General features: G+C 41.3%; 1 protein-coding gene across 1 annotated transcript in view; it reads right to left on the bottom strand.

The window, feature by feature from the left end:
- The window catches only part of LRRFIP1 (LRR binding FLII interacting protein 1), a 116,419-nt gene that overhangs the window by 29,740 nt on the left and 60,606 nt on the right, over window positions 1–26,073 (bottom strand). The window contains exons 4-12 of the mRNA XM_050899965.1: window positions 24,463–24,510; window positions 22,780–22,824; window positions 22,204–22,254; window positions 18,522–18,554; window positions 17,347–17,394; window positions 14,114–14,170; window positions 8,441–8,485; window positions 7,386–7,451; window positions 3,622–3,699 (exon numbers count right to left, since the gene is read on the bottom strand). Coding sequence (XP_050755922.1) covers window positions 3,622–3,699; window positions 7,386–7,451; window positions 8,441–8,485; window positions 14,114–14,170; window positions 17,347–17,394; window positions 18,522–18,554; window positions 22,204–22,254; window positions 22,780–22,824; window positions 24,463–24,510 — 471 coding nt within the window. The remainder of the gene's footprint in view (window positions 1–3,621; window positions 3,700–7,385; window positions 7,452–8,440; window positions 8,486–14,113; window positions 14,171–17,346; window positions 17,395–18,521; window positions 18,555–22,203; window positions 22,255–22,779; window positions 22,825–24,462; window positions 24,511–26,073) is intronic.

Genomic DNA, 26,073 nt, shown 5'->3' with positions numbered 1-26,073 from the left:
TCACTAGTAGTTTATTAAGTTAAAAAAAGAAAAAAATCCAGCAATTCATATTAAAAAGCCCACCTCAGCCAAAACACGCCACTAGCTCAGGCACAAGATTTACCTCCATCTGTACAGATGGGCCTGATGTTTGCTCTCAGTAGTCTTAAGATCTGTACTTTATATCGAGTATAATGCTTTAACATTAAACGACATGTTTGCCTATCTGCAGTAACTGCAAGGATAGCAGACAATAATTACTAGTGGGGATAATGGGAAGAATGTTAAAGAAAAATAATCAAACAGCAAACTTCATACAGATATAGTGAATTCCTAAAAATACATACAACACCAAATAAATATTCACATGTTGTGTTTAAGTATCTTCCTGGCTTTTACTGTATTACATGATAATGCAAATGAGAACACAAGCTGGCAAAGCCATGTGCAGCAGGAAAACTACTGTTGCTTTTTGCTCACTGTTTAATGAACAGTGATAGAAGGGGGAAACAAAATTCTGAGAAAAAATTTAAGGGCTGCAGTGAACAAGATATTGTACGCTTTAATTTAGAAAGTTAAACTGAATCATTCTCCATTCTCAATATATAATTTCTCATGATAATTAGTCAGGCTTGGGAACAGTTCAATTTTGGTTTTCTGCCTAATAATGCCCATAATCGTAAGAAAAATCATACTTAACTTCAGTGTTAAGCACTCATGATTACAGTACATGGATTTTGTAAACTATCATACTCTCAAGTGACATAAGCACGCTGGAAATTCAGCTTTTCAACTCAACAGATATTCCCCTTTCCTTCCTCCTCCACCAGCCATTTAAAAAGTAAACTTGGAATCAAATCTTTACATGTGTAAATGCCAGAAGATATATAAAGCAGAATCAAGGAAGCATATGGCTCGATACATTAAGGCAAGGAACAACTCAGTTTTAGGGGTTAGCAATATTAAAACAGTTCTAATGTAGATTACTCATAGATAAAAACAACCACTTTTTTCCTCTCAGAAGTTATCACCATCGTCCAAGGAGATCTTTATTCTTCCTTTAGGAAGTCCAAGCAGATGACATTTCAGGACTGTATGAGTGGAAGCGATAACACTGCTAAGCCCGCTGAGAAGACATGGCTCTATTTCAGCGTCTTTACTGCCAAGATCAAGTACACAACTGAAAATGTTACCAAAACGCCTTGAAACCTCTGTCAGTAAAAGGCAAGGCAAGTGATTCCTTACTGTGAGTTACAGGAAAAGGCATTGCCTGTTTAATACAGGGAAAAAAAGGTAAAAAAAAAACAAAAACAAAAACCAAACCACACAAAGTGCTGCTGCATTGACCTCGTGTAGTAGTTAGAACTTTTAAGAGCAATGCCACCCCGTTAACAAGGCTTGTACTACCTTGCATTAGGAGAAGCAAAGCCCCTGCAGTGGTGCCTTTTAGACCCACTATGGCATTAACTCTCAGCTCTTCTTCAAGGCCATGGAAATAACGGCAGCTCTTCACACCCTGCAATAAACCACTAATTAAAAAAAAACAAAACTAGAAAAGTGCCTGTTGTCTCCTTGCAGAGCAGATTCAGCTTGGCACCTCTCCAGCGTCAGTGCTGACACAGCTAACCATCTCCAGCCACTTGCATACAAACAGTCCAAAGCGTAAGCAGAGAATTAAAAGACCAAAAATCCCCTATAGCTCCCAGGAGGAGCAAGCTGCATTTTGTGATTACCGTAAGCAGCTTGCATGAATGACTCGGACTGCATACAAAAAAACCACATAATGGAAACCAACATCAATGTATGGGTACCCAGTTCTTACACTTAAGAACTTTAATGGAATCCGTGGTTATTCTGATGATTTTTTTGCTTTGGGGATAATTGAAATTCAGTTTGCAAAGCCACTTAAGAAGTAATACTAATGTAAGAGATATACTGCAAGAACTCATAGCTCAGGGACTAATTAAAATACTGATTTATTTATAGCTCACCGGCTGCCATACATTATCTGACGAAAATCCTTTTAAAAAAAAAAAAAGAAAATTTTAAAAAGCAGATGTACCCTTGTCTTTAAGAAACACCAATACTTCAGAGCACATAGCTCTATTCTATCAGTTCCATTTTCTTCTGCTCCAGCCAGTTTATTCAGCTCTTTCTCACTTAGAAGGAGAGGGCTCGCTGGATGATCAAAAGGCTCGCCTATTCCCTGCCTGATGACAAGAAGTAACCCTGCGTGGAGAGTTCAGGCACCTTTCACCACCGGGATGCAGACCTACTGCACAGTTCTAACCACGGGAGAAAACCCCCATAGCACACAGGTTTTCAAATCGCAGGCTATGTTTGAAGGGGGAACCAGCATGATGGGGGACATCAGATACAAAGCAATCCCTTACTGCAGACTACGTGTGTTTACTGAAGAGGAACACTCCAAATGTTCATGTTGCAGCTTACTGTGTTGCATGCTGCGGTAGCTGCTTTGACTACCCAGATACTCCATTTTAATTAGTCCTTAAGGCAACATGTACAGCATTTAAGATTCAGCTCCTCAGCAAAGCAACAAAGGCAATAGGATGTTATGACTAGAGAAGCACGTTGTCTGTGTTAATTTATGGTATCACCCTCCTCATCGCTTCGTATCTTGGGGATGTGGTAGGTAATATGTGACAGGTCCCAGGAGAACGAGCACATTTAAACTTCACTAGGAGGAACACTTCCATGAAGCAAAGGCACTTTACTGAAACTCAGTGCAACACTTCAAAACTCACTCTCTGTGGAAGATTAGTTTTGTTATAGACTAGTTTACTGTAAGCTGCACATTTCCTCTAAGAGACATGCTGCTGCACTCTGCTACTGTCATCACGCTATCAGGCCTTCCTCTGAAATTAATCAGGAAAGATATTTAGAGTTGTAAGCAGCTAGACGGAACAATCACAAACAGAAAGCAGCAATATGCCATTGAAAAAAATAGAAGACAATTAATTTATTTCTGTAAAAAGCTTGGGAAAAAGTCTTGTCTTGGTCAACTACAGTCACAGGGGTTGGACAAGCCTTTAGCATCCTTGTTCAGCCATGACTACTTAGGAATTCATGATGCTAGACACGCCAGGTACACGTAACCCCTCTAGCACTTCACCATGCTAAAGACTCTGCAGTGCCTGGTAATCTACAGTCCAACAAATATGTTCAAATCCAATCTCTGGATAGCCCTGCAGCTTTGCAGCAACACAACACCAAAATACTGCTCAATGTAGAGAAACTGAACTACTTGAATGCTGCAGTAAGACTTAGGGTTTCCTGATTTTAATAACCAAAGGAGACGCGGCACTAGCATCAACAACCCAGTCTTTTTCACAATCCCCTTGCCGATGTGCTTTATGCCCAACTTAGAAAAAATTTAGCATTGTCACCTGAGTCCAAAGTGTACTTTCTATTGTAAAAACATGTGCATTTGCATAGAAATTACTTTGGTTTTGTAATTTCTCATCTGGTTCACCCCTTCTTTGTCTTAAACATTGCCCAGAACGTCCAATTAATACCATAAGAAACTGTCTCACGAGGGACAGGGACCTCTTTGTACAAAAAAGACCTTGAAGAACAGAGGAATTAAACAGTTTAGGGACAAAGAAAAATAGAGGAGCTCACCACTGGACTGGCCCGAGCAGAGCTGGCTCTTGAGGATGCCCGAGATCCTGAACCAAGGTAGCAGCTGTACTCGGAAGGCTGCCGCAGGTAAACCAAGAATAGCAAGCAGAGAAAAGAGAAAAGCATTAGAATTGGGAAGGGAAGTGAGAGGCGATTTAGAGCATTACATCAGAAGTTAGTTACAAAAATGGCTACATGCAGCTGGACAAAGGAATGGCAGCGAAAGTCAGAGAACACACACCTTGACTATTAATTTAAAAATTAAGACAAGCAGTAATTCCAGTTGACGGACCAAGTAGAGTTTTGATTCAATTCTTAGAATGACAGAATACTAATGATTTATTTATATATCTTAAGATACCAGTCACAAGTAAACAACTCTCAGTCTCTATACAAAAGGCTCAATCCTACTACGTTTCAAGAGCTCTGAGGTTCTCTGGTGAGCCTTCTTCCCATGTTTCCACCACTGTGCACATACAAAATGAATCCGTGCTCCACAGGCCAAAGCAAGAAACATCCATCTACGTGGTGACTAAAGTAAAAACTGAGACCATTTCAGAGACTGAGTCTCTCTCCTGCTTTTCCAGCACCTGCAGTCCTCATCTCCTGCCAAAGAAAGTATTTTAGTCCTTCTTAAAAGCAAACATCTAAGCAGTGATGCAGAACAGACAGGGCCGACTTGTTGCTGACAAGGACAAAGAATGTGCCTACACTGTTTTATTTCCAGAGGTTATAATGCAGTGGAAGTAGAGAAGGGAAATGAAAGTTTAAAGCATCAGGGAAACAGAACTAAAACTTACTCTGGAAATGCATTTTAGAATTATTCCCTCTATTTTCACAGATTTCAGAGTAGCAGCTTCACACTCAATCTTGTATTTAGACATACTTTATAGAAAGATACATAAGCATATATAAAAGGGAGTTTTTGATACATTCAGAACAGAGAGGAACTAAAGAAGTTTGAGGTTTACCAGACATGATATTTTACCTATTGCTACTACCTCAAGGCAATTGTGAGCATAGCCTTTGTAAAGAGGCATGTCAGTGCGTCAAATTTCACGTGCAAAAGCTTGTACCGACACAAGGGCAGAGGCAGTTCAGGGACAGGAACAAGCATGAGGAACTGCTCTTCTCAGCAGCTCAGACTATGCTGCTACTGACCTTTCTGAGTTCATTTTATAGGCGCTTAAGACTGCTTCTCAGATACAAAACCACTGAAATCTAAAGAATTATCCTACTTCTGAGATGCATGTACTCTGTCTTTTTTTTAAGGTTTCTTCTGTTAAGTTACCTGGCCACTACAGGAATCCCCTGGACTCCCCAGCTACAGAGACAGCCAGGTCTTCACCAAGCTATTGGAGGACTGTTGCAGCATCATTAGTCACGCTAACAAAGCGGCACAGTATTAAATGAAAATTAAGCTTACAGTACTACTAAATGGTGAGAGGGTAAGCTGGAAATAACCCCAGCTACAGTACAACCATAAGCTTAACTAACCACAAAGCATTACGTTCCAAGGTACACAGCCCTTAGCAAGCCCCTGAAGCAGGGCAGAACGTGACCAAGCCGTGTCCCCCGACGTCTTGCGTGAAGTGACGCTGGCTTCATGCACCTGAACCACTGAGCTTCATTTCAGACACAAGGATACGCAAAATTTAGAACTGTGTTGCACACAGTCTACAACTATTTTCAATCACAGCCACTTCAATTCTTAAATTAAAAACAAAAAGCACTGAAGTAAATATTTAGATTTTGTTTCCTTATTAACTAGTTCTAGCACAGAAGCCTTGTGCCATCACTGGTGTTTTACGTTTAACACAACAAGGATGTAGAATAAACTTGAAACACATGACAGGGAAAAAGTATAAACTATTGATGAGTCCCATATTAACGCTTCACGGGACATTCTTATTCCGTAGTTGCTCTCTGTGTATTGCAGGGCAGAATATGGAAGCAAGTGCCACTTGTTCAGCTGAGACCAAGCAAGGCCAGTTTCAGCCTTGCCCCCTGCATTCACCTGTCATCTCATCATCCAAAAACATTCTTTGGGGACAGCTACCCAAATGGCACACCCTCTACATGTTAAAAGTGCTACGAGGTTCAGACACGTTAAAATAACCACAGGTAACTCGGTAATTGTGACAAGGCCATTCCCTTTGAGGCAACAACCTCGTACTTCAACTCTCTCATTACTACAGGTGACCATGCAACAGAAACCGGAAAGGCTGGGTTATACACAGGCTTCCAAATACCTGTGGCACAGGGTGGGATGGGGATGGAGGAAGGGGAACAATCACTGGCTTTTTATTCAGTGTTCCCTGCTCAAGCCATTAACAGCGGCTGAAAGACTTGTAAACAGCGTTTGGGCTCGGAGCCCCCTGTAAATTATTTCTCCCAAGAGCAGAAGTGTATCATCTGGACCTTTGAGAGACTTGTCTCAAACAAAAGAAGACATCCCGTACAAACAAAGGGCTACAACCAGCCCAGCGCAGCCTCAGTGGCAAATCCACTGAATTGCAGGCTGCCACAACAGCCCAAACAGATAAGTATCGATGAATTTTCCAAGGCAGCCAAATGAAGACAAGGCACAATTATGAAACAAAAAATAATCTGAAGCTTAGTATCAGTAGCAGCAAGATGCACAGCCCAACTAGTGAATCAGTGTGATTGCAAGGGGATGGACTAGCCCTTTAAAGGCTAACAAGCACTTAGTAAGCATTCTTGAAAGTTTGTTTCCTTCTCCAAGCTAATACAACTGTAACTTTTACGGTTAAATTAACATCAATGCTTTGTCTTGAGGCTTTTTTCTGTTACTGTCTTAGGTGGTGTTTTTTCCTTTGTTGGGGCTTTTTTGTTTGGTTGTTCTTTTTGATAATCAGTGAAGGAGTTCAGAGACAGCATAAGCAGTGGGTCCACAGAGCAGAATTTAAAAATCAAAAGAGACTGGCTTGCTTTCCCCCCCCCTCCCAGGCAGATTGAACAGCAGCAGATGGACTGCCTGGCCCAAACGCCCACCACAACAGGGAGACCCCAGCTGAGAAGAGGTAAAGGCATTTTCTGCCTTCTAATCTGTAAATCGAGTCCTGCAGCCTCTCTTTTTTGAAAGGAAACAGTTTATATTGTCATTCCTCATATTGTCTCTCCCCATAAATGACAGAGCCCTCCCCTCACAGAAGCATGTATTTTGAAAATGTTGTCACAAGTTGCCTGAGACATCGCTATGGAATATAAATCCAAGAAACAAAACCAAGCAACACATATATTCACAAAAATCCTTTACTTCATGCTAGCAGATAAGTGCTAACGATGTATCACTGGGGAAGTGGATTTTTTGGTTCTTTGTTTTTGGTTTTTTTTGGTTTTTTTTAAAATTACATTATTCTCAGTTTTCAAAAGAAGAATTCAGTCTCAGTGAGGGAAGGGACTTTATGTACCATCTTTCCAAGGTGTTTTATCTGCAAACCAAGGGCATGGCAGAGCTGAATTCCCCTTGCCGCAGGGGGGCAAGCGCCTAGCGCCAAGCTCTGTCGGCGCTAGCCAGAGCCGGTCTGCGCGAGGCCAGGCGTTGCGACAGCAGATAAATCACTAATTATTTCATGGAAGCTCACGGAAACGGTGCTTGTACTTTTGCCTACAGCAGCAGGCTATCAATGTCACACAGTCCATCTTAAATGTTCCCCAGCCCAGAAAAGGCCGTGTTCTGGTACACACAGGTTACTGGAGGACAGAGACAAGACAACAGAGAAATGCAGAAAACATCTTACAGCACGAGAACTAGAGGCACTATACCGACGACTCCCACTGTAAACGCTCTCGTCATACACAGACGCCTACAATTAAAAGACAGAGTCAGAACAGGACTGGCAGACCTCGTTTCTAGTTTCAGTCTGGAGCATTACAAATTCACAAGGTGCAGGGCGAAGGACGTAGGGGAATGAGCAGTATGTGCAAGGACAGGGACATCTCCTGTACGCAACCACAAGCAACATGCAAGTGAAGATCCAACACAACCTGAAGTCAGTGAGCTGGGAAATGCCATAAGGCACGTGCAAAATCTGACACACCCCGCCCCGAGGAGTCCATCACATAGTCATGCACTTCTCACCGTTCTCCCAATCATCAATTCAACAGTTTATATTGCCTACCAACAAAACGGCTACATCAATTCTTAAATTGTTCAAATCTGTTTAACCTTCGTTCCTGGTGCTGGCAATATGGGGAAAAACTCACACCGGATGAACTTCACTTACTAGCCAGTTTACTAAATTAATAAAAGAGGAGGAAGATGCATATTTCAGACTGGCTCCAGTTCAGCATATAAATATATGGCTCAGGAAACACAGGGGGAGTAGGAAACTCTACCTTTAAGCTTTGAGGGAAAAAAAATAAAAAAAAAAATCTGAGAAGCTCATTTTAAAGTTTAAACAAGACTAGTGGAATTTGGCTACAAAAAATTTTTTAAACAGATTTTTGCTAGTTGTTACACAACCAGAAAGAATTGATGTTGCCTCTCTCTGGCCTGCTCCTGCATGTTGTAGCTAATACACCAAAATGAAGACAACCATCTCCATCCAGAGAGAAGTCTGCGGCAGTATCACAACCCCACGAGCAGTGGTTGCGCAGTTCCAACGGGAATAAAAGGAAGGATCAGCAAATCCAGGTCTGTACAAACAGCATTGCACACGTGCATTCAGATGGATCAGACACCAGAGCGTGAAATAAATGGACCCAACAGGAACTACAGAGGTAAGAGACAACATATGCATGGCTGAAGGTGAGTGGCTTCGGTATTTGTGTTTAGAGCATTGGTACAACAAACCCTGTAACTTCTGGCTGGCAGGGCATCGCTGTACAGCAAGGAGGGCTGAGGAAGACAAGCACAACACTTTTTTGCATAGAAAATGAAACAAAAAAAGGTGCCTACAGCAGAATTAACCATCTTGACAAGAAATTAGGATTATTAAACTGCAACAGAAGGAAACCCAGTATAGACAGTATTAGTCATCTGTGCCATAAAAGCACTAGATCTCAACTCCCAAAGACTAAGAATACCAAGCAGACACGTGCATTTCCTACAGGAAGGGAGGACACGACAGTGTGCAAAAGCAAAACAGCATAATTTTGTTTTAGGTTGTTAAGTTGTTATTGTCTCACACACGTGTGTGTATAGCAGCCAGAAAGGGTGTTTCTCCTCACTTCAACCAAAGCCAGAAAAAGAGCTACATACAAAGACAGAAGTGTTTTAAGATATACATTTTAAGTGTTTCACACAGCTCTAAGATCATCTCTTGTGTATTTCATTATTAAACAAAAATGCAGAGAAAACCCAAACAGTTCAGGACAAAATTACGAGTACTTAAGTCAGAGCACCGCAAAACAAATGACTTCGCTGTTAGTAACCATCATTCCCACGATGCAGCAATTAAGTTCAGAGAGCACACGCTGTATCTGGCATAATTAGGTGCAAGAGATACTCCAGCAGTGGTTCCCGGCCCACAGCTTGCAGGCAACGTCCTGCCCCAAGTCACCCCCCGCCTCCACAGCTGCGGTGCCCCCATCGCCGGCCACCACAAAGCACCACGCGATGTCCTCGTGCTGCTGCCCATCGGGCAGGACGGCCTGCGGACCACTGCTCAAGTACTGCTTTGCTAGCGCCGGACTGGCTGAGCTCTGTCCACACGCAGAGGACAATCCAACCTCCCCGGTGATTTTGAAGCTTCAGTGATTTTCTGCTAGCAGTCTGTGAGTTACTTGCTTGTAATTTCAGTTTATGCGGACTGGATTGTCTTAAGCTTGCTAGACTGACACGGTGAGCAGAGAAGTTCCCTCAAACAGAATAGAGAACTTCAGTTAATTAAGATTTCCCTTATTTTTCCAGTCCAATTGAGGCCAAAAGCAAACAAAATAACTGAAGGAAAGGGAGGAGCAGCAAAGGAAAACTAATTGTGCTCATTTTAAAACAGCTTTCCATTACTCACTCCAATCTTAAAAGGTCTGGTTTTGTTTTGTTTTTTTAAGTTTTTATTAAAAAGAGCTACAGAGACTCTTGACAATTGGTCCAAATTCATTCCTAAGTACAAGAGGTTGCATTATCCAAATGAAGTCAGAACAAGTCCAGGCCAGGTAAAGCCAGAGGGCAACAGACCCAATTTCCATTTTGGGAAGAAGGTTGAGATGTGGAAGTATAGCTGCTGTTGTGAAGACCCAGATCAGAGTAGTACGAAGCCTGCATTAATAACAAACAAAAAACCCCCTTGAGAACTTAGCTTTGTAACATGAAGGACTTGCTAAATTCCTTTAAATGGGAAGCAAAAAGTAAATTAGGTGCTTACAAATTGCAAGGAGTTGAAGTGGTCACAGATGCAAAAAGAGGAGATAACTGCATTAAGGAAACTGCATTAAAGACACAAGGATGTGTGAAAATTGCGTACCCTTTCCATTTGTAAGGTAGAGATTTTTTTAAAATAAACAAAAGGCCTTTCCTGTATCCCTACAGCATCTTATGCACAAAATACCCTTTTGGTTTATTTTCCACTGAAAAGGCCTTAAACCCTCACATTCTCTCTTCCCTTTGCGTTGCCATGACCCAACGTGACAGTATGTTGCAAGGACATGGTTTGTATGGGACTTGGAAGAAGATGGATCACATTTCCAACAGCATGTATGCAGTTCATGCACCTAAGTTTCATCCTAACACTAGTTAAGTGAAGCTGTATTTATCAACACACTTCCAGCTTCTGTTAAACAGAACAGACAACATCTGTTTTACAAGATGCTGGAAATGTTAGCTTCCAGGCTCAAACTCAGAATAAATGGCCGCGTCACAGCTTCATACCTAAAAACCCAGGCTCCTGCCTTAGAGGATTTATTTCTTTGCATGTGCAGCCCCACTACTGCAGACAACAGAGTGGATTGCCACTGCCCATCAAGCACTGGAAAAACGTATTGGTCAGAGAGTGGGTCAGCTTCCTTCTGAATTCTTGAGGAGTTTATACCCTATAAGCTAAACCCACAAGAGATGCAGGAGAAGGTGTCAGGACAGCTCTGCTGGGAGACAGAGAGCAAAGCCAGGGACCAAAACTGCTGGGTGTGCCCGTCAGGAAAAGCGAGCAGCCCGCTGTCAGATATGGCAAGACTGAATGCAAAGAAAACTTTTCTGTAAGAAGCGAGACTAAATTAAACACCTTCTTTTATGCAGCTTCCTACCTAGCACTTTTGGTCCACCTATTTGGTCTCCTCAAGAATGGGGAGATCTTAATTCAACTCCAAGTTAAATACCAAAAGTACCGATAGTGACTGACTGACAACTCCAGTGGACCCAAAACCACCCTTACCCTCCGAAACACTATGTTATTTATCTAGCGTGATATACAACATCTCCGTTCATTCCCCCGAGCACCTGTACTGGAGCGTAGGATGCCAGCCCAGCTTTTCTATTGTCATGTACTATCTGTGAGAATTTCCGCTGCACAAACGCTTCAACACAAAGCTGGCACACAGGGCTTGCCAGGGTGCAGGAAGGGTGACAGCAGTAGGATATTTATAATATTGAGTGGAAGTCAGTATTTTGGCTTCCCAAAAGCTTTAGGAGCATGCAACAATACATTATGAACAATTTAAGTTGTTATAAACAGCTGTTCTTAACATGGAGGGATATTTAAATTTGCCAATCAAGGTCTGTTTTCAGTGCAGACTGGAAATCCATATATAAGACAACATGCATCTCACAGAACCAAAGGAATCAAGAAAAATACAGGCATACTAGGAAGACTTTGTATTTTCCTTATTTTCAGAAAAAGGGCAGCCTAAAAGCACATCTAAAATGTGATGAAGTAGTTACTCTGCCACGCCAGGGACAGACGCAGGCCTGAGCCAAGCGGGCAGGGTCTAAAGCCACACCGGGAAGGCGCGCTTAGGAGCGAGCACAGGCTGCCGCAGCGAGCGTGCAGGGGCGAGGGAGGAAACGCTACCTCCTCGCATCCCCACCCTCGTGAAACGACTTCTGTGCTCGCTCAGTCTCCTGTAACTAGCCCTGCAACAACACATGAGTTGCAAAGGTATTTTCAAAGCCTCCTAGGCACTGTTTAGATTCCTTATTTTCCCATGGGTGCGTGCACGCTGGTGGGAATGGTTGTTCTGAAAGAGCTCCACACCTCTACCTTCTTTGCTATACTCCAGAGCTCTCCTTTTACAGCCATTCTCTAACATCCTGCTTCTCCAGTCATTCCTTATGGGGGTCTAGACAACCAAGATACTCTTTTAGTAGTCATCAATTACTCAGCTTTCTTACAAGCCCTAACTAATCCTCGCGTCATCCCTATAAATTATGTAGGTGTTAGCTCCATTTACAAATTAGGGGGATCTGTGGCAAATTAAAGAAACTTGTTTGTTCTTGACACCGGACTTCTGTCACTGCAGGCAAACACATCTGTGGATAAGACACAACACCCACAGGTATATACTGAGGATAAATCATTGTCCAGCCTCAAAAATTTAGATCTCTTTCTGCCTCACTCTTCCTGAATGCCTGTAAAATAAGACTTCCACTGAAAAGAAGTCTGAATAAACTGAACTGAGCTTAAAGAAATTACTTTCATTCCCACCTAGGGAGTTTGTAATCCACGCGTGGACTACCTCGGCACACGGCATTATTAATTTTTAAGGAATCAACCTGTGATATCGCAAGTACAGTGTAGAAAGGCTGACCTCCATGCGGACGTCACTCCATTTCGCGACTTAAAATTGGACACCTATTTTGGAAACAACTATTTTATCAGCAGACTCATCACTTCCTTCCTGACTTGAAGAACTCTGCCTCTTCTCTGTTTTTTGTTGTCACTTTGGCAATCTTTACAGTTAGGTTTGGGGTTTTTGGAGAGAGTATTCCTAAAGGTGAATGCTAGCCGGACTGGCATCAACTGGTTTTGGAGTTTCAGCTACTCCAAGTCACCCCCAAACTCTCAACCCCCTTCTAAATAATGACTAATCTGAATTACACTTAGTAATGAAAACAGCAAGGAACTAGTGATGTTGCCGTAATTGTGCTCTACATACACTAAACCTCCATGCTACAAACCCTAATACCAAGATGATTTTAAATTATTTAAATGGAAACCAAACAACTCCTTTTCCCGGATGACTTTCTTACAGATATTTTGCTCTTCCTGTAGTACTTGGAGCTCTGGAGTATGTCATTAAAGAATAAGAACATCATTTGTCAGAAACACTACACAATGAAGTTCCTTGAACTTGTCAAGCGGTTCAGCAAGAGTGCCAACAACAGGACATACTGTTTTCTTAACAGTTTAAGCAACAGTATTTCATTTTCTCTTATCCACACATACAAGCTAAATGCATAAAACCATATGGAAGCAACAATTTAAAATGGACATGAAATATAAGGTCCCATTTCACTATTTATACAAGCGCCTGCTTCACTTCATGCTTCCAAAGTAACTCACTGAAGTCTATCTCATGTTTAGAATGTATTGCTCAAACACTTAGCTAAATGGAGTCTTAGAAGTCGTTTATTTTTCCCCTAAACATAGAGCTTTAGTCTGCATACCACTAAATTTCTTTAGAAGTCTTGATAGCATAAAGATCAACAGGCTCTGAGCTTTTATCTGCCTTTGTTAAAATAAAGGCAAGGAAAAAAACCCCAAACAACTCCCCTCCCTGCCCCCCAGAGGCTCTCTTTGAGACAATACCTTTAAATAATTTGCACAAACCCCAATATTTAACAAAGCAGGACAATGAATTCCTATAATTGACACAAAACACTTGTACTGGAACAGAAGGGAACATTGTGACCCACATACACACAATGGAGTTAATAATTAAGCTTTTTTTGACAAGAATATTGCTAGAAATAAAGTACATCAATGGTAAGTAGCTAAGTAGTAACACTTGCACTGGCTGTTCACCTCTGTGGGAGTTTCCAGAAACCCTAGGATACAGTTTATAAAGGGGGAAAAAAAAAGCATTTAGTTAAGCAAACTTCAAATAAACAACATACATTCGGAGAAAATTCAAAATCCAAAGTCCATTTTACCTATGCAAATCTCAAGACATGGACTAAATTCTAGGTGAAGCTTGGGAGTTTCAGTGTTAGAGCATGATGTGAACACGTTGCACAGGCTGGAAAACAATCATTCTGTTGTCCAGCACATGGAAATCCTCCATGCCAGGTGCCACCAAACTATTTCTTGTCACAATTTAACTTTCATCCAATTTGGTTTACAAGTTAAGCAGTTCTGGCTTCCAAGTTCTACTTGTACCAAATTCGGAGACTTCCCTTCCCACTCATGGCCTAATTTTTTTTTTTTTTTTTTTTAGACAGCTTATTGCTGCACCTCAGCGTCTGGCAAACTGCAAAACCCACAACATGCAAGACAGGAAAAACCTGCTTTACCACAGAAAAGAATTTGCTAATTAGCTTTAATCCCATTAAATAGAGCAATAGATTTTATAGCAATATAAATCATCTACTAACCCTGCTAGATTTTCTACTCTGGGATGATCCATACACGTCTTCCTCATAACCATTGGTCTGTTATGGAAGGAAAGGAAAAAGAAACAAAAGGAGAGAAAAAAATTGACGCAGACCCAAAAGGGAATTTTTAGCAAAAGTCATCACTTATGAAAAGCAAAAGGCAGAGACAGAACTTTTCAAAGATACACCAGGAACAGGAGAAGTGCAGGATTACGACATGATTTCAAACAGGAGGACATGAACATTTGTGTGTCTGTCAGTACCTGTATACCAGCCAAAAATGTCAAGGATACTCCTGCTTGCCTTTTCTGACCCCCTTTTTTTCTTGTTAAGAAACACTTCTGCTTCCCCTGTTATTACTGCACTATAGCACCTGCCTCTTCAAACGCTCTGTGAAGGGAACACAGGACAAAAAGGGGACGCTACGGATGACAGACTACAATAAAAGAAATTTGGCACTCTAGTTACTTATACCTCTGGCAGCTAAGCAATTAAAAAGCAGCAAATTGTGGCAAAAGAATGAATTCTAAGTTTATATTTGAGAAATTCAGTTTAGTAAACATGCAATGCTGAACGAAATCTCTTCTTTTTAGCTTTCCCCAATCACATCAAAATTAAACCCAGACAGTGACCATCTGCCACATCCCAGTATTTTGTGTGGCAGTCCAAAGACTAAGAAGAGATTTCAGTTGGTTCAGCTGTCCTCCGTCATGCTCAATAGCCTGCCTTGTTGTCATTAAGATGTTTTCTTTCAAAGGAGAAAAAACAAACGGGCTCAGAATGAGCGTTTCACAAGCAGGGCGAGATGCTTCAAGTCCCTACGGCAGCAGGGTCGGGAATAAAATAAAACGATCACTACGATGCAGATCGGTTTTAGTCTGGAAACATGACATTTGAAGAAAAGAGGACAGACCCAAAAGTCACCTCAATCGATACCATTAAAAGCTCAGGTTTCTCAAGCAATTCACTATTCTGGCATCATTTCACAACGAGGCCTGGTTTAACATAAAAAATGAGCAAGCACTCTGCGTATTTGGGGTGGGGTTTTTAGTGGAACTTTAATTAGAATTTCTATCCAAATTAAGTTTTGAAGTCCCAAGTTTTAATGCATTCCCAAAATGAAAATCCACTAAACCCAATGTGAATCAATTTCCAAGCAAAGTATTTTATCATATACTACACAGTGGCTTCCATGAAAAATTAAACAAATTAACTTAGAAACCAGTTTAGAGCCAAGCTGATAAAGCAACTTCTGGGAAAAGCTTAGATTCTCTACTGAAATGCAGTATTATCACCACAAATGGAGGGCCAACATCGAGTTTCTTTTTTCAAGAAGAACTGATTCGAAATACTGCTATAGCCTTCTCACACAGCTTGGTTTCTTTCCAGTTTTTACTAGTTTTTTTTCAGGCTCCTTGCATTTCTCTAACGCTTTCCTAAAGAATGGTTAAAATGAATCTTCGGCAACTGAAGACAACAGTCCAGCTGCAGCCTCAACAGCACCGTGCAGACCAATTACCTCCACTGCCCCTTTCATTACTACACAGAGGAATTGAGCTTGCCTTTTTTCAGCAATATAATAATGACTAAATGTAACCTCAGATCATTATCTGAACCATTCCTATGCAGAATTCCTTTTTGTAATAGTGTATTTAATTTTTCCCAAATGTGGTATTCCTTATTTATTTTTACTATTATTCAGTTTTGACAAGTTGTCTCCTATTCATCATCAGTGTTTTTTTTCTAACCTCGCATGGAACCGCCTTCACTCCCTGTACTTAGACAGCTAGGCAACACAGACGCCTGTAGAACTCTTTTCCTCTTTAAAAACAGATGATGCTGTCTTAGATGGGAATAGACCCCAGCTGCCTCGTTTTCCAACAGAGTTATTTTTCAACTAACCGTGCATTTCTTTTACAAGAACTAGATCTTGCCCAAGGTTTCACTTAATGTCATGTAGAGACACGCCAAGAGCCTTATAGTCAAGTTATAGTCACATCTAATGCTTTTCCTATATGCCCTTAAATAATTACCCTGCTTAGGGAAATTAAGTTGAATTGACATGATTCATTTTCCACAAATCCAGGTTAACTGTTTATCACTTCGTATTTCAGGCACTTCTAAACTATTTGTTTAACTTGCCCTGTATCTTTCAGATTTCAAACTGAAGGCCCATAGCTCAGGTCATTTCCCTTGTCACTATGACTCATCCTCTCCAGAAACCTCTCCAGCACATATTTCTGAAGGCAAATGCTCCAGACAATTCTTGAAGAGCAGGGACAATTTTATCAGACCTCGCTGACCTTTGTTCTATGAGACGTTAACATGCTAAGCATCTGATCATAACCTTCATGAAAACTAGAACAAATAAAATTGCATAATGGAGAGGCTAAAATATTAAAATTTTACTTGTTCTCCCGTCACGTGCAATTGACCCTATTCTTTTCTGTATTTTCCTCTTGCTTTTAACGGATGCAGAGAACTTTCTCATTGCCATTATGTCCATTTATACTTGTAACATGTTTTATCTTAGACTGTGGCTAATGCTGCTCCTTCAGGCTTTCTCCATCCCACATCCAACTTCCACTTCTCAGAAAATTCTCTGCTCATTTCCAATGTACTGAAGAACCTCAACCCAGCCTGGCAACCTCTTTCTGCGATGAGTAGCCTTCCCTCCGCAGTAGCAGTACACCACTTTGCCCTCTCTCGTGTACTCTTTCCCTCCCTGGAACTGCTCCCCGTGAGACTCACCTAAAATCCTGACCGTGTGAAAGCACACAATCCTTTACCTTCCATCCAGGTCTGGCTTTGCAGTGCTCTAAGTAGTGCCCTATTTGAACAGGTGCTAGTAAGGCATCGATACTACACAGAACCACCTTTATGAAAGGGTGCAGACTTTACTACGTATATATTCTAACTACCTTTATGAAAAGATGCAGCCTTTACTACATGTATATTCTATCAGTATTACCTATTTCTGTGTAACATTAAAGCTCAAGTTGGGTTTTGAGTTTTTCAAGAGGCTCTTTGTGTATAACACCAATTATACCACATTTTGCAGATGAAGCGATGCTCAGTATTCTCGCAGACCCAACAAATCCTGAGAGTTACACTGTATCCTTGACATTAGGCTGGTGAGCTCTTACAGCCAACATATTTGCACATATTCTTTGTCCCATCACAGTGGTTTTGTATGCAAAAACCTCTCTGAGACAGTTAGTCAAGATACATACTGCTTTGGAGTAATTCTTCTTTTTGGTCCTCTCATTCTCTAATCCAGCCTGCAGTGAGATTAAGAATGCAGGATGAAAAGATCAATGAGTTTATGCGCACCCATCCATAGCCAGGCATGCATATCAACGTGCAAAGACATCAGTGCAATTTTCCTCCAGCTCTACACAACACGGCTCAGTAAGCACACATGAAAAAAAAAAAAAAATCAAATCTCAAAGTCAAATGACCAGTTATTAAAGAATATTGTTAAAAGTGATGATAGCGCTGTTAAATTTAGTAGCCACAGTTAAAATCATTCACGCGTGCTGGGTTAAGTCAATTAAAAGAGCTACCAGCTGTCTACACTTAACTACATCAATACATCCATGCAAAATCCAAATGTGTTTGAACTATTTCTGTATATAGGTCACTCACAAATAGATACATTGCATTCCTAATTTGAAATAGCGCAGGGAACAAAGGAGAGTGGAAAAAGCTAGAGAGCCTATAAAACTGCTCTCCGCAGTTTGCTTTCTGCAGAAACCGAGACACCTCTGTTTCAACACAGTGCTGCCACAAGACAGCACTGCTAACAGGACGAGGAAATTTTTTAAACTGAGCTTAAATCCTCATTCTCCCTTTCGTGCCCTTTCTGTTCTTCGAAGAGGCAGCTTTATCTCAATGTGTTCAATGCAAATACTTGCTCTTGTCGTCTTATTACCTACAGAGTTTGATTTTATCCTCCAAAGCAAAGGTAATAGCTCGATACAGAAGCTGCAGCGTTGGTAGGTAGTGTATTTGTCCTGTCACCTTTGCTAGATCTATTCAGAGTGAGTTTGCGAGAGTTTTATTCCTTTCCAGATTTATGCTGAAATAAAACCAGACATACCTGGTCAAACGATGCACAGACTGTAACAGAGAAAGTCTGTTAGGGGAAACAGAAGCTATTCTGCTCTGTCCTACGGTAACTACTGAACCAGACCTAGCTTAGATCCCTCTTAATCATTCAGCGCTTTTCATCTGAACTGCGTCAGAGTAGTAGGTGAGGGAAGTAGCATCTTTACATCACAGACCACGAACTGCCTCGGGATCGTTTTAGATCATCCCTTATCTCAGATCAGCTATCACAATTGATGTTAGTTTCTTCTTCATGATTAGTTTTTAACACACACTGCAACTTGCAGACTATTCTCACCACTGGGTAGGTGCTGGCATATTCCAAATGAGACTGTAAAGGCATGAGAGGAAAGACAAATCAGAATACAAAAGAAAACACTGAAGCAAGTTATGGCAATCAAAAGAATCCCCCAAAACAAAACAAACAAAAAAACCCCAGGCACAGAGATGTAAATCCCAACTAAAGAACTTTGATAATGCAGGACTTTTGCACAAAGCCAGAGGCCAGGAACTTTGGAGCAATCAAAACAAGGAAAATGCACAAACTCCATCACAAGTGATTAATAACACAACAATATTTCATGCTGGATGGTCTCAGATTAGAGATAGCCAACTGAGAGGTGGGAGAACAAGGACATTTGCAGCAGGAAAGAGACTGAAGAGAGGCTCAAGTGTCTGAACAAATACAGGATGGTGTTACTGAGCTTCCCTAGGAAAAACTGCGTGATAAAGAATCGAGCTTGCAAAACTCCTGAAATAAGAAAGGCAGGACATTTCTGATGGATTCAGGATGAGCCACAGAAAAGCTATTAAAGATGCCCCTTCGTAGCCGCTGAAGATCTACCAGCAGGAGGCAGAGAGATACTCAAGCTAGCATTGTATCAACACACTAGGCCACTGTTTACAGTATAGTCACAGCTGTGCAGCTTCAATCGATTTGCTAGCCTGGTCTAATCAACATCTCAGGTGGTTTTGCGGTCCATATGGATGGTTGCTCTGCCAGAAGCATCCAGGCCAGCTCCCCAAAAGCTAGCTCAGCAGATCTCTGGTGCCTGCAGTTCAGACATCCACTTAGAAAATATTCCAGGAGAAAATCCAGAGTAAAACTCACACACATTAGTAGGGTGGTAAAGTTTTTGAGAGAAATAAATTTCTGATACTGGCTCATTTCATTGAAAGCTTCCTGTACAGAAAAGAAGCATAGCTTCAAAAAGCAAGCCCCCCCCCATCAGCCCCTCACGGTGCAATGAGCCCAAGTGCCAAAGATGCAAGATCAATTTGCAGAAAATGGAAGTCTTGTAGACCAATTACAATGGCGTCCTGCAACTATGGAAGGAGCCTTCAAATATCCAAAATAAAAGAAGAGTGTTCAGAATTCTCCGACTAGTTTTATAAACCCTTTGTGGACAGAAGGTAATAGTTTTTGGTGCTTCTTCATGCTGAAATAGCTCAGAAGCCAAACTGAACTCTAGTCCTCAGAGGTAATTTTTTAGGTTGGTCATTGTTTTGTTGTTTTTTTTTTTGTTTTTTTTTTTTTTACTTTGTGGTTTTGAAGACACACGCAGCAAGAGCCAAACCTTCACAAATAGCCAGAGAGAGATGTGGTCAAACTATTAAAAGCATCTACTACAAACCCACACTAGGAAAATGATCAGCGTATGTTCTATCAATTCATTGTGAACACAACAACTAAAAGATGTATAAGGGTAAATTTCAGTTCAGACTAGCAAACATTCTTCTACAATCCCAGTGACACTTGGATCCGGGAAGGAAGCTCTGTCTTGCCCAAGTGTCAGCTTGCGTAAGAATATTCACTGAATGCTACTTTACGAGGACAGGGGGGAGTCTGTGCAACATCACCAGAAATACCAGGGTGAAAAGTTTCAGCCGGATCCTTCTGTCAGAAAAGGACATTCGTTGCAAAAGGATTAGGTATTTACGGGCCATCCCGTGAACCAGCTGGAGGCCGCTGTTCACCAGACCAGCGGTGGTTACTGCAGCCTGAAGGCATGCTGGCAGCCCGCAGACTGGCCGCTCCAGGAAAAAAAGGTCAGAAAAGCTTCTTCTCAGGGATGGTGGGGAAGCAGCATGCAAGGCTCCTGCTGTTTAAATACGCAACAATAAAACACAGGATCATATTACAAAAACACATCAAAAGGAATCAGTAGTGGATTTCCATGAACAAAAGGTGTTTCAGATGAACAGGGCTCCGCTGTAAATACAGTGCCTGAGTGCTTGCATCTTGCCACATCAAGCGACACACAGTTATAGCCATGGTTAAACAACCCATTTGTATCGTCATCACCTTCTAAATAGAAAGAATTGAAATTTCAACTGATCCAGAGATTCCCCCCCCCAGAAAAAACACTTTCATAAACATGGCCAAATTTAACTCTAAGTGAAATAAACATTGGTTTTCATGTTCAGCTGTGAAGGTAAGTTTTTCTTCATCAAATCTTTGGAGCTTTAAGGCATCTTCTAGCTTTGAAAAGCACTCAAATGAGTTTGCAATCTTAAAGAATAAAGATTTTAAGAGCATTTCAGAAGTAGCAATAAGGATTCCACTAAAAAGGGAACAAGGCAACACTTGAAATTTTTAAGCACATCTTGTGCTATCTTACAGTGAACTCCATTAGGATCACTGAGCAGGCTCTGCAGTAGTAATTTTTTTTCTTTTTTTTTTTTTTTCCTTCATCTTCCAGACTCTTTTAGAGCCATATGAGGTGTTCCACTCAACCCTGTTCTTTTGGGGATACTTTGTCAGGGAAAAAAAAAAAAAGGTAGTTCCAGCCTAGATAACTATTAGCAAGCTTTTTAAAGAGGAAAAAAAAAAAAAAAAAAAAATTATGGCATGAAAACTCCATAGAAGCCACAAACCAAGGATTACAAATAAAGATCTTGCTATGAATGATATAGGTCTTGCTTGTTCTATAAAAATAGAACTGATCATCCAGCTTAACCCACATAACTAGTGCTACTGATAAATTAGGAACACCACCAGTAGAAGAACAAATTATTCTCAAACACAACAGGTTTAGGCACAGTGACTCCATAACAAAAACTAGTCGCAGCTGATTCATGTTCAGGACTGCCGAGAGCTCCCTCCATAGTGCTGTTATGGATTGTTTCAGTTTTGTGGTTAGCTGAGTGCTTCTCCATAGGTCCCAGCAGCAGTGAGCTCTGAGCATCTTCTGAAGACTATCAACGCATTGCTGAGACAATAGCATTAGCCGTTCACAACTCCTAAATTGCTTAAACTGTCTTCACAATTACAAGAGCTGATTATGTCTATGCTAGAATGGACTTAAGATTTGTACACACGTGTATTATCTGGAAAAATACTGTAGGGATATTTTGAAGAAAAAACTGTTTGAACTTTTCCTACAGATGAGTACTGGTGCACTACAGCACTCTGTGCTCTACTAACCCCGCCCTTCACAAAACCCAAACCTGCAGAAGAATTTCAAGTACCTCTAAAGCAGTTTTGAGGAGAGCAGGAGTTCACCTGCAATTCCAAAGCGCTTAAGACTTATTTCCACTGATAATTTGCTTTTGGTTTCCTGAGCTAATAAACATTGATCACGGAGTAAGCTAGCACTTCCTCTTCCCAAATTCTCAGTATCAGTATTGAAACAGGGGAGCTTACAAGGTGCATACAAGAAAAAGCTGCATATACCAATGTTTTGGCTAAGTACTTTCTGCAACATTAACAGTGAACAGCAGTTACCAGAAAGGCTTCTACAGTCTCGCGTGCTCTGCTGGTGTTCCTCCATAGTGCATGCAAATCTGACAATTCCCCTGGTTAAAAGAATTATTGACCTACATGTACTCAGAAAAAAACCCCATGCCTTGAACACGGAACATGTCAAGACCTTGGAAGGATGATTATTATCAGAGCACTATAACTAGTCTGGTGCTACAGGGGGACAGCAACATTGGTAAACACACACATGCACACTTAAATTGTACAATTTACCAACCCTCAGGCTTCCACGGCTACCCACTGACATGCGCTCATCTTCATCCGAAGCCTATCGAAAGAAAGTATAAAGACAAGAAAACAATGAAAAGAACACAAGTAACAGGCAGTGAGGTAAATGCTGATGGCTTTGATGGAACAGAAGAAAAGACATACAAAATACATGTCTTTAAAAAAGAATCGCATTAAAACTGTAAGCAGAAAGTAAATGAAATCATACCCTGCCCAAGAAACACTGTCAAGCATTTTACTACAGGATGCATGACAAGCTTGCTCGGGTGTTCCCTGCTCTATGCTCTTGGCCCCCAGTCCGAATAAACGAACATTAAACACTCCAAGCAGGTTATTTCCCCACCTTCCACCCTCTGCCCCTCTTTATTCTAGCACATTTGCAAAAGCTCCCCGGAGTGACTGGGGAGAGGGCAGAGAAGGCAGGAAGTGGCTTTGGGGTTTGCACTTGCCTGGGGCGGGGGGAGCTTGTTCTGGTTTTTCTTTTAAAAAGGAACTGCTTTATACAGGTCTGTTTTCTTAATTTGAAATGTCTAGCTAAAAAGAAAAAGCAAAAGGAGATACTAACCGAGGCATTTCTTCGGGCTCTACGGGAATAACGCTCACTGTCTTCCTACCAAGGCAGCAGAGAAAAAACAGAGAGTGAAGCGTTGAAAGGACAGATACACCAACAGAGCGCTTTCAGAACGACACAGCGAACTTCAGCAATGTTTAGGAGTCAGTAAGGTTAAACCAAATAACGGAAGGTGACACCTTGTCAAGCCAGAAAAAAACCTTTTTCTTCCCCTCATTTGTGACCCCAACTTTCTTTCCCTCCGTTTTATTCTGCTACAAACGTATATTACTTTTGCAGAAAACTGTACGCAGTGACGCCTTTATTTCTATCTCAAAAATGTTTCAAGTGCATCTCTCTGCATCTGGGAATCAGTATACTTACAGTGCTTTTGTAATTAAGCTTTCCAGTTTGCAGTCCTTCAAAATAAATCTCAAAAACCTTCTATTTGAAATAATGTGGCAGGGCAATGGTCCCTCTCTCTAGTGAGTATCCCAGAGGGGCACAGCCTGGCCCCTTCTTCCAGACCAAAAGCATCTGTGCTCTGCTTACAGCCTCTGCGACACACAGCACCACTGCCTTTTGCAGGCCAAAGGCAGTGTTAATGCTGGAACTGCAGTAGGATGTATTACGTTTCAACAAGCCAATTTTACATGGAATTTAGAAACAGTGATAAAAAACAGGAAAAAAAAAAGTTTCAACATTGTAGTTAATGGTTTTCACAGGTGAACTGATTTCTAAGCAAGGGCATTGCTAGTTAGGTGGAGCTAAGCTCACCAAGCAAGGATTTGAAGAGACTTAATGGCTTATTCGTGAGATTGGAGCATCTTGGTGAATGGTTGGTCCATCTGGCAGCAGGCTTTCAAGAAGGCATAGAGCAAACCAGCATTTATGCCGATTAATTATCAAGGGTCAAGGAAGGCATGGAGTTTGAGAAGTTATCTTCCGCATTGGAAGTCAGCTGTTCGGTTTTGCCTTTTTCAGTGTGTGCTACTCAGCTTGTAGGGCAAGGCCACAAACAACAGTTTTTATCTGGCACCACTGGTAAGTTTATGAAATCACTTAGGTTTGAAAGACGTTTGAAGCCAATGTCTTCCAGCCCTTCAGCAACTTCTTCATCTTATATTATGGGTGTTAAAGCAGTCAGATGTTGCTAATGGCCAAGTCCATATCTGGTATCAACTTCACCGGCTGAGCAAATAGTAAAATCCAGGACATTGTATTATGGGGAAAAGCGCGCATTGCCACGGCAGCAGTAATAATGCATCTGAAGAGTACCCATGGGCCAGTAAGTACAAAGGCAACTGAAGAAGCATGGATAAAACTTGCCCAAAATCTACCTGAATGGAGATTTGAGAAGACTCAAACTGTAACAAAATCCACAAGAAGTAAAATGAGTACATGTATTCCTTGGATCACAAGTGGCTGTAACGGGTCTATATGCTAATCTAATCTTCGAGTGACAGAGTGGAGACAGAGGTCTGTAAAAAGAGATGGCTCTAACCAAACCCTTGCCAGTTTTAAGCTGATCAAAAGCCACGTTTCAGGCATTGATGCAGACTGCAAGAATGCTTGCGATAAGAGTGGAATTCACATATCCAATACATGAAAATACCTACTTCGTGGGATTTCAAACTCTATGGACTATACAAAACTTCAACATGTAAAAGTTGTTTAGCTACGTTGATCAAGGCCTACCATCCATTGCTCGATGTCTCCCCATTTAGTATCCAGACCATAATATTTCTACAGACAGAAAAGGGAAAAAACAGAATTTAGATGAGAAAGGCAAACACAGAACATTTAGACATGCATTGCCAGCTTTTGGCCGAGCTTCACGCACACAAACATGCCAGGGGAAAGCTGTGCCAAGTGCCACCGGAGCCCTCTGCAGCACGTGTCCAGGAAAAGCTGCCCGGCGTGGGGAAAGGGGTGTTTGGGGTACAGCCGGGGTACTTGACAGCTGCTTCTTTCTCAGCAGTGCAAAAAACCCAGCGCTGCGGGGACAGGAGCAAGGAGCGTAATGAGTCTTGAATTCCTGACCCATTTAAGTCAAGACTCATTACAAGGGATCCAAATGCAGAACACTTCCAGGATGGAAAATGCTGTCAAATCATGTTTGCCGTACAGATTTGTCAAACCGGGAAGACAAGTTGAATACAATACAACTAATCTCTAGGCATTCTTATTCACTGTATTCAGAACTCCCCAGAGCTCCTTTTCAGAGCACAAGGCTTTTTGCCTACACTTCGACCATCTTGACAGGGGTGGTGTCACCAACAAGGATAGAAGAGGACATGCTTCACCAATGCAGGCAAGACTGGAAAGCTCCCTGCATTTCAGTACCAAATGCCACGCGTTTTCTTAGTAGACTGTCTCTTCTGAACCGCTTCTCAGTTCATAATTTCTTTGCACCACACTGGGAACTTCCCAATGAACTTGCATTTCCACCAGACAGCAAATTGTTCAAAGATCCACAAGTTTCGCATGACTTTTCTTCCTCCCCAAACACGCGCTTCAAATCTAGTCTCAGGAAGTTTGCATTTATAATGGTGACCATAACATTCCTGCGTGAAGAAAAATCACCGGCCTAAAGCACAGTAATCAGCAAATGGAAATCCTGCTTAAGGAAGCATAATATGTATTTTAGAAAAATTTACATTATGTGCTTTGAGGTTCATGTATTTGTGGAAAAAACAAGCCTGTACTTGCCAGCTTTCCTAGAGGCTTGAGGAGGCAGGAGTACCAACAGTCAAAACCTTAGGTAATGATCAAAAAAAATCAGAAACCCATTCTGTATTATACTCTGCATTCAGCACTCGCTCAATGGTATTAATGTAATTTTAGTTTCACCCTTAAAAACCTCATTCACTATTTATTAATAAACTAGAACAAACAGCTATGTGTTCTTTGATACTGTATCAGTTTATTCCCACTTCAGAGTTCTTCCTCGTTAAACAACAAAATTATTTTCACGTTAAGGTCATCTTCATTTTCATCTTAACAGCTCTGGAGAGAAGAAAGTCTCTGTTATGAAGCAGAATAGGCAGCAGGGTGCCCAATGACACATCCTGGACAGCCCAAACTGTACAAGGACCTTTAAATGCTGTCAGTTTAGGGGTCAAATTGGGAAAAGGCAGGAGCTCACAGCCATCCCATTTACTAGGAAAAATATTAGAAAATAAGTTTTTAGGCCAGTAATTTGAAAACAGGAAATAAATTCACTGCATTGCAGATTTAAATAGTATGCAAACATCCCTCTGGAACAAGGAAAAGAGACAATGGTTCAACAAGCTCTTTAACCACATC

Source organism: Gymnogyps californianus, chromosome 7 (genome assembly GCF_018139145.2).
Source record: "Gymnogyps californianus isolate 813 chromosome 7, ASM1813914v2, whole genome shotgun sequence".
Lineage (NCBI taxonomy): Eukaryota > Metazoa > Chordata > Aves > Accipitriformes > Cathartidae > Gymnogyps > Gymnogyps californianus.
Note: the sequence above shows the minus strand (reverse complement) of the source record. Positions and strands in the feature narration are given on the sequence as shown.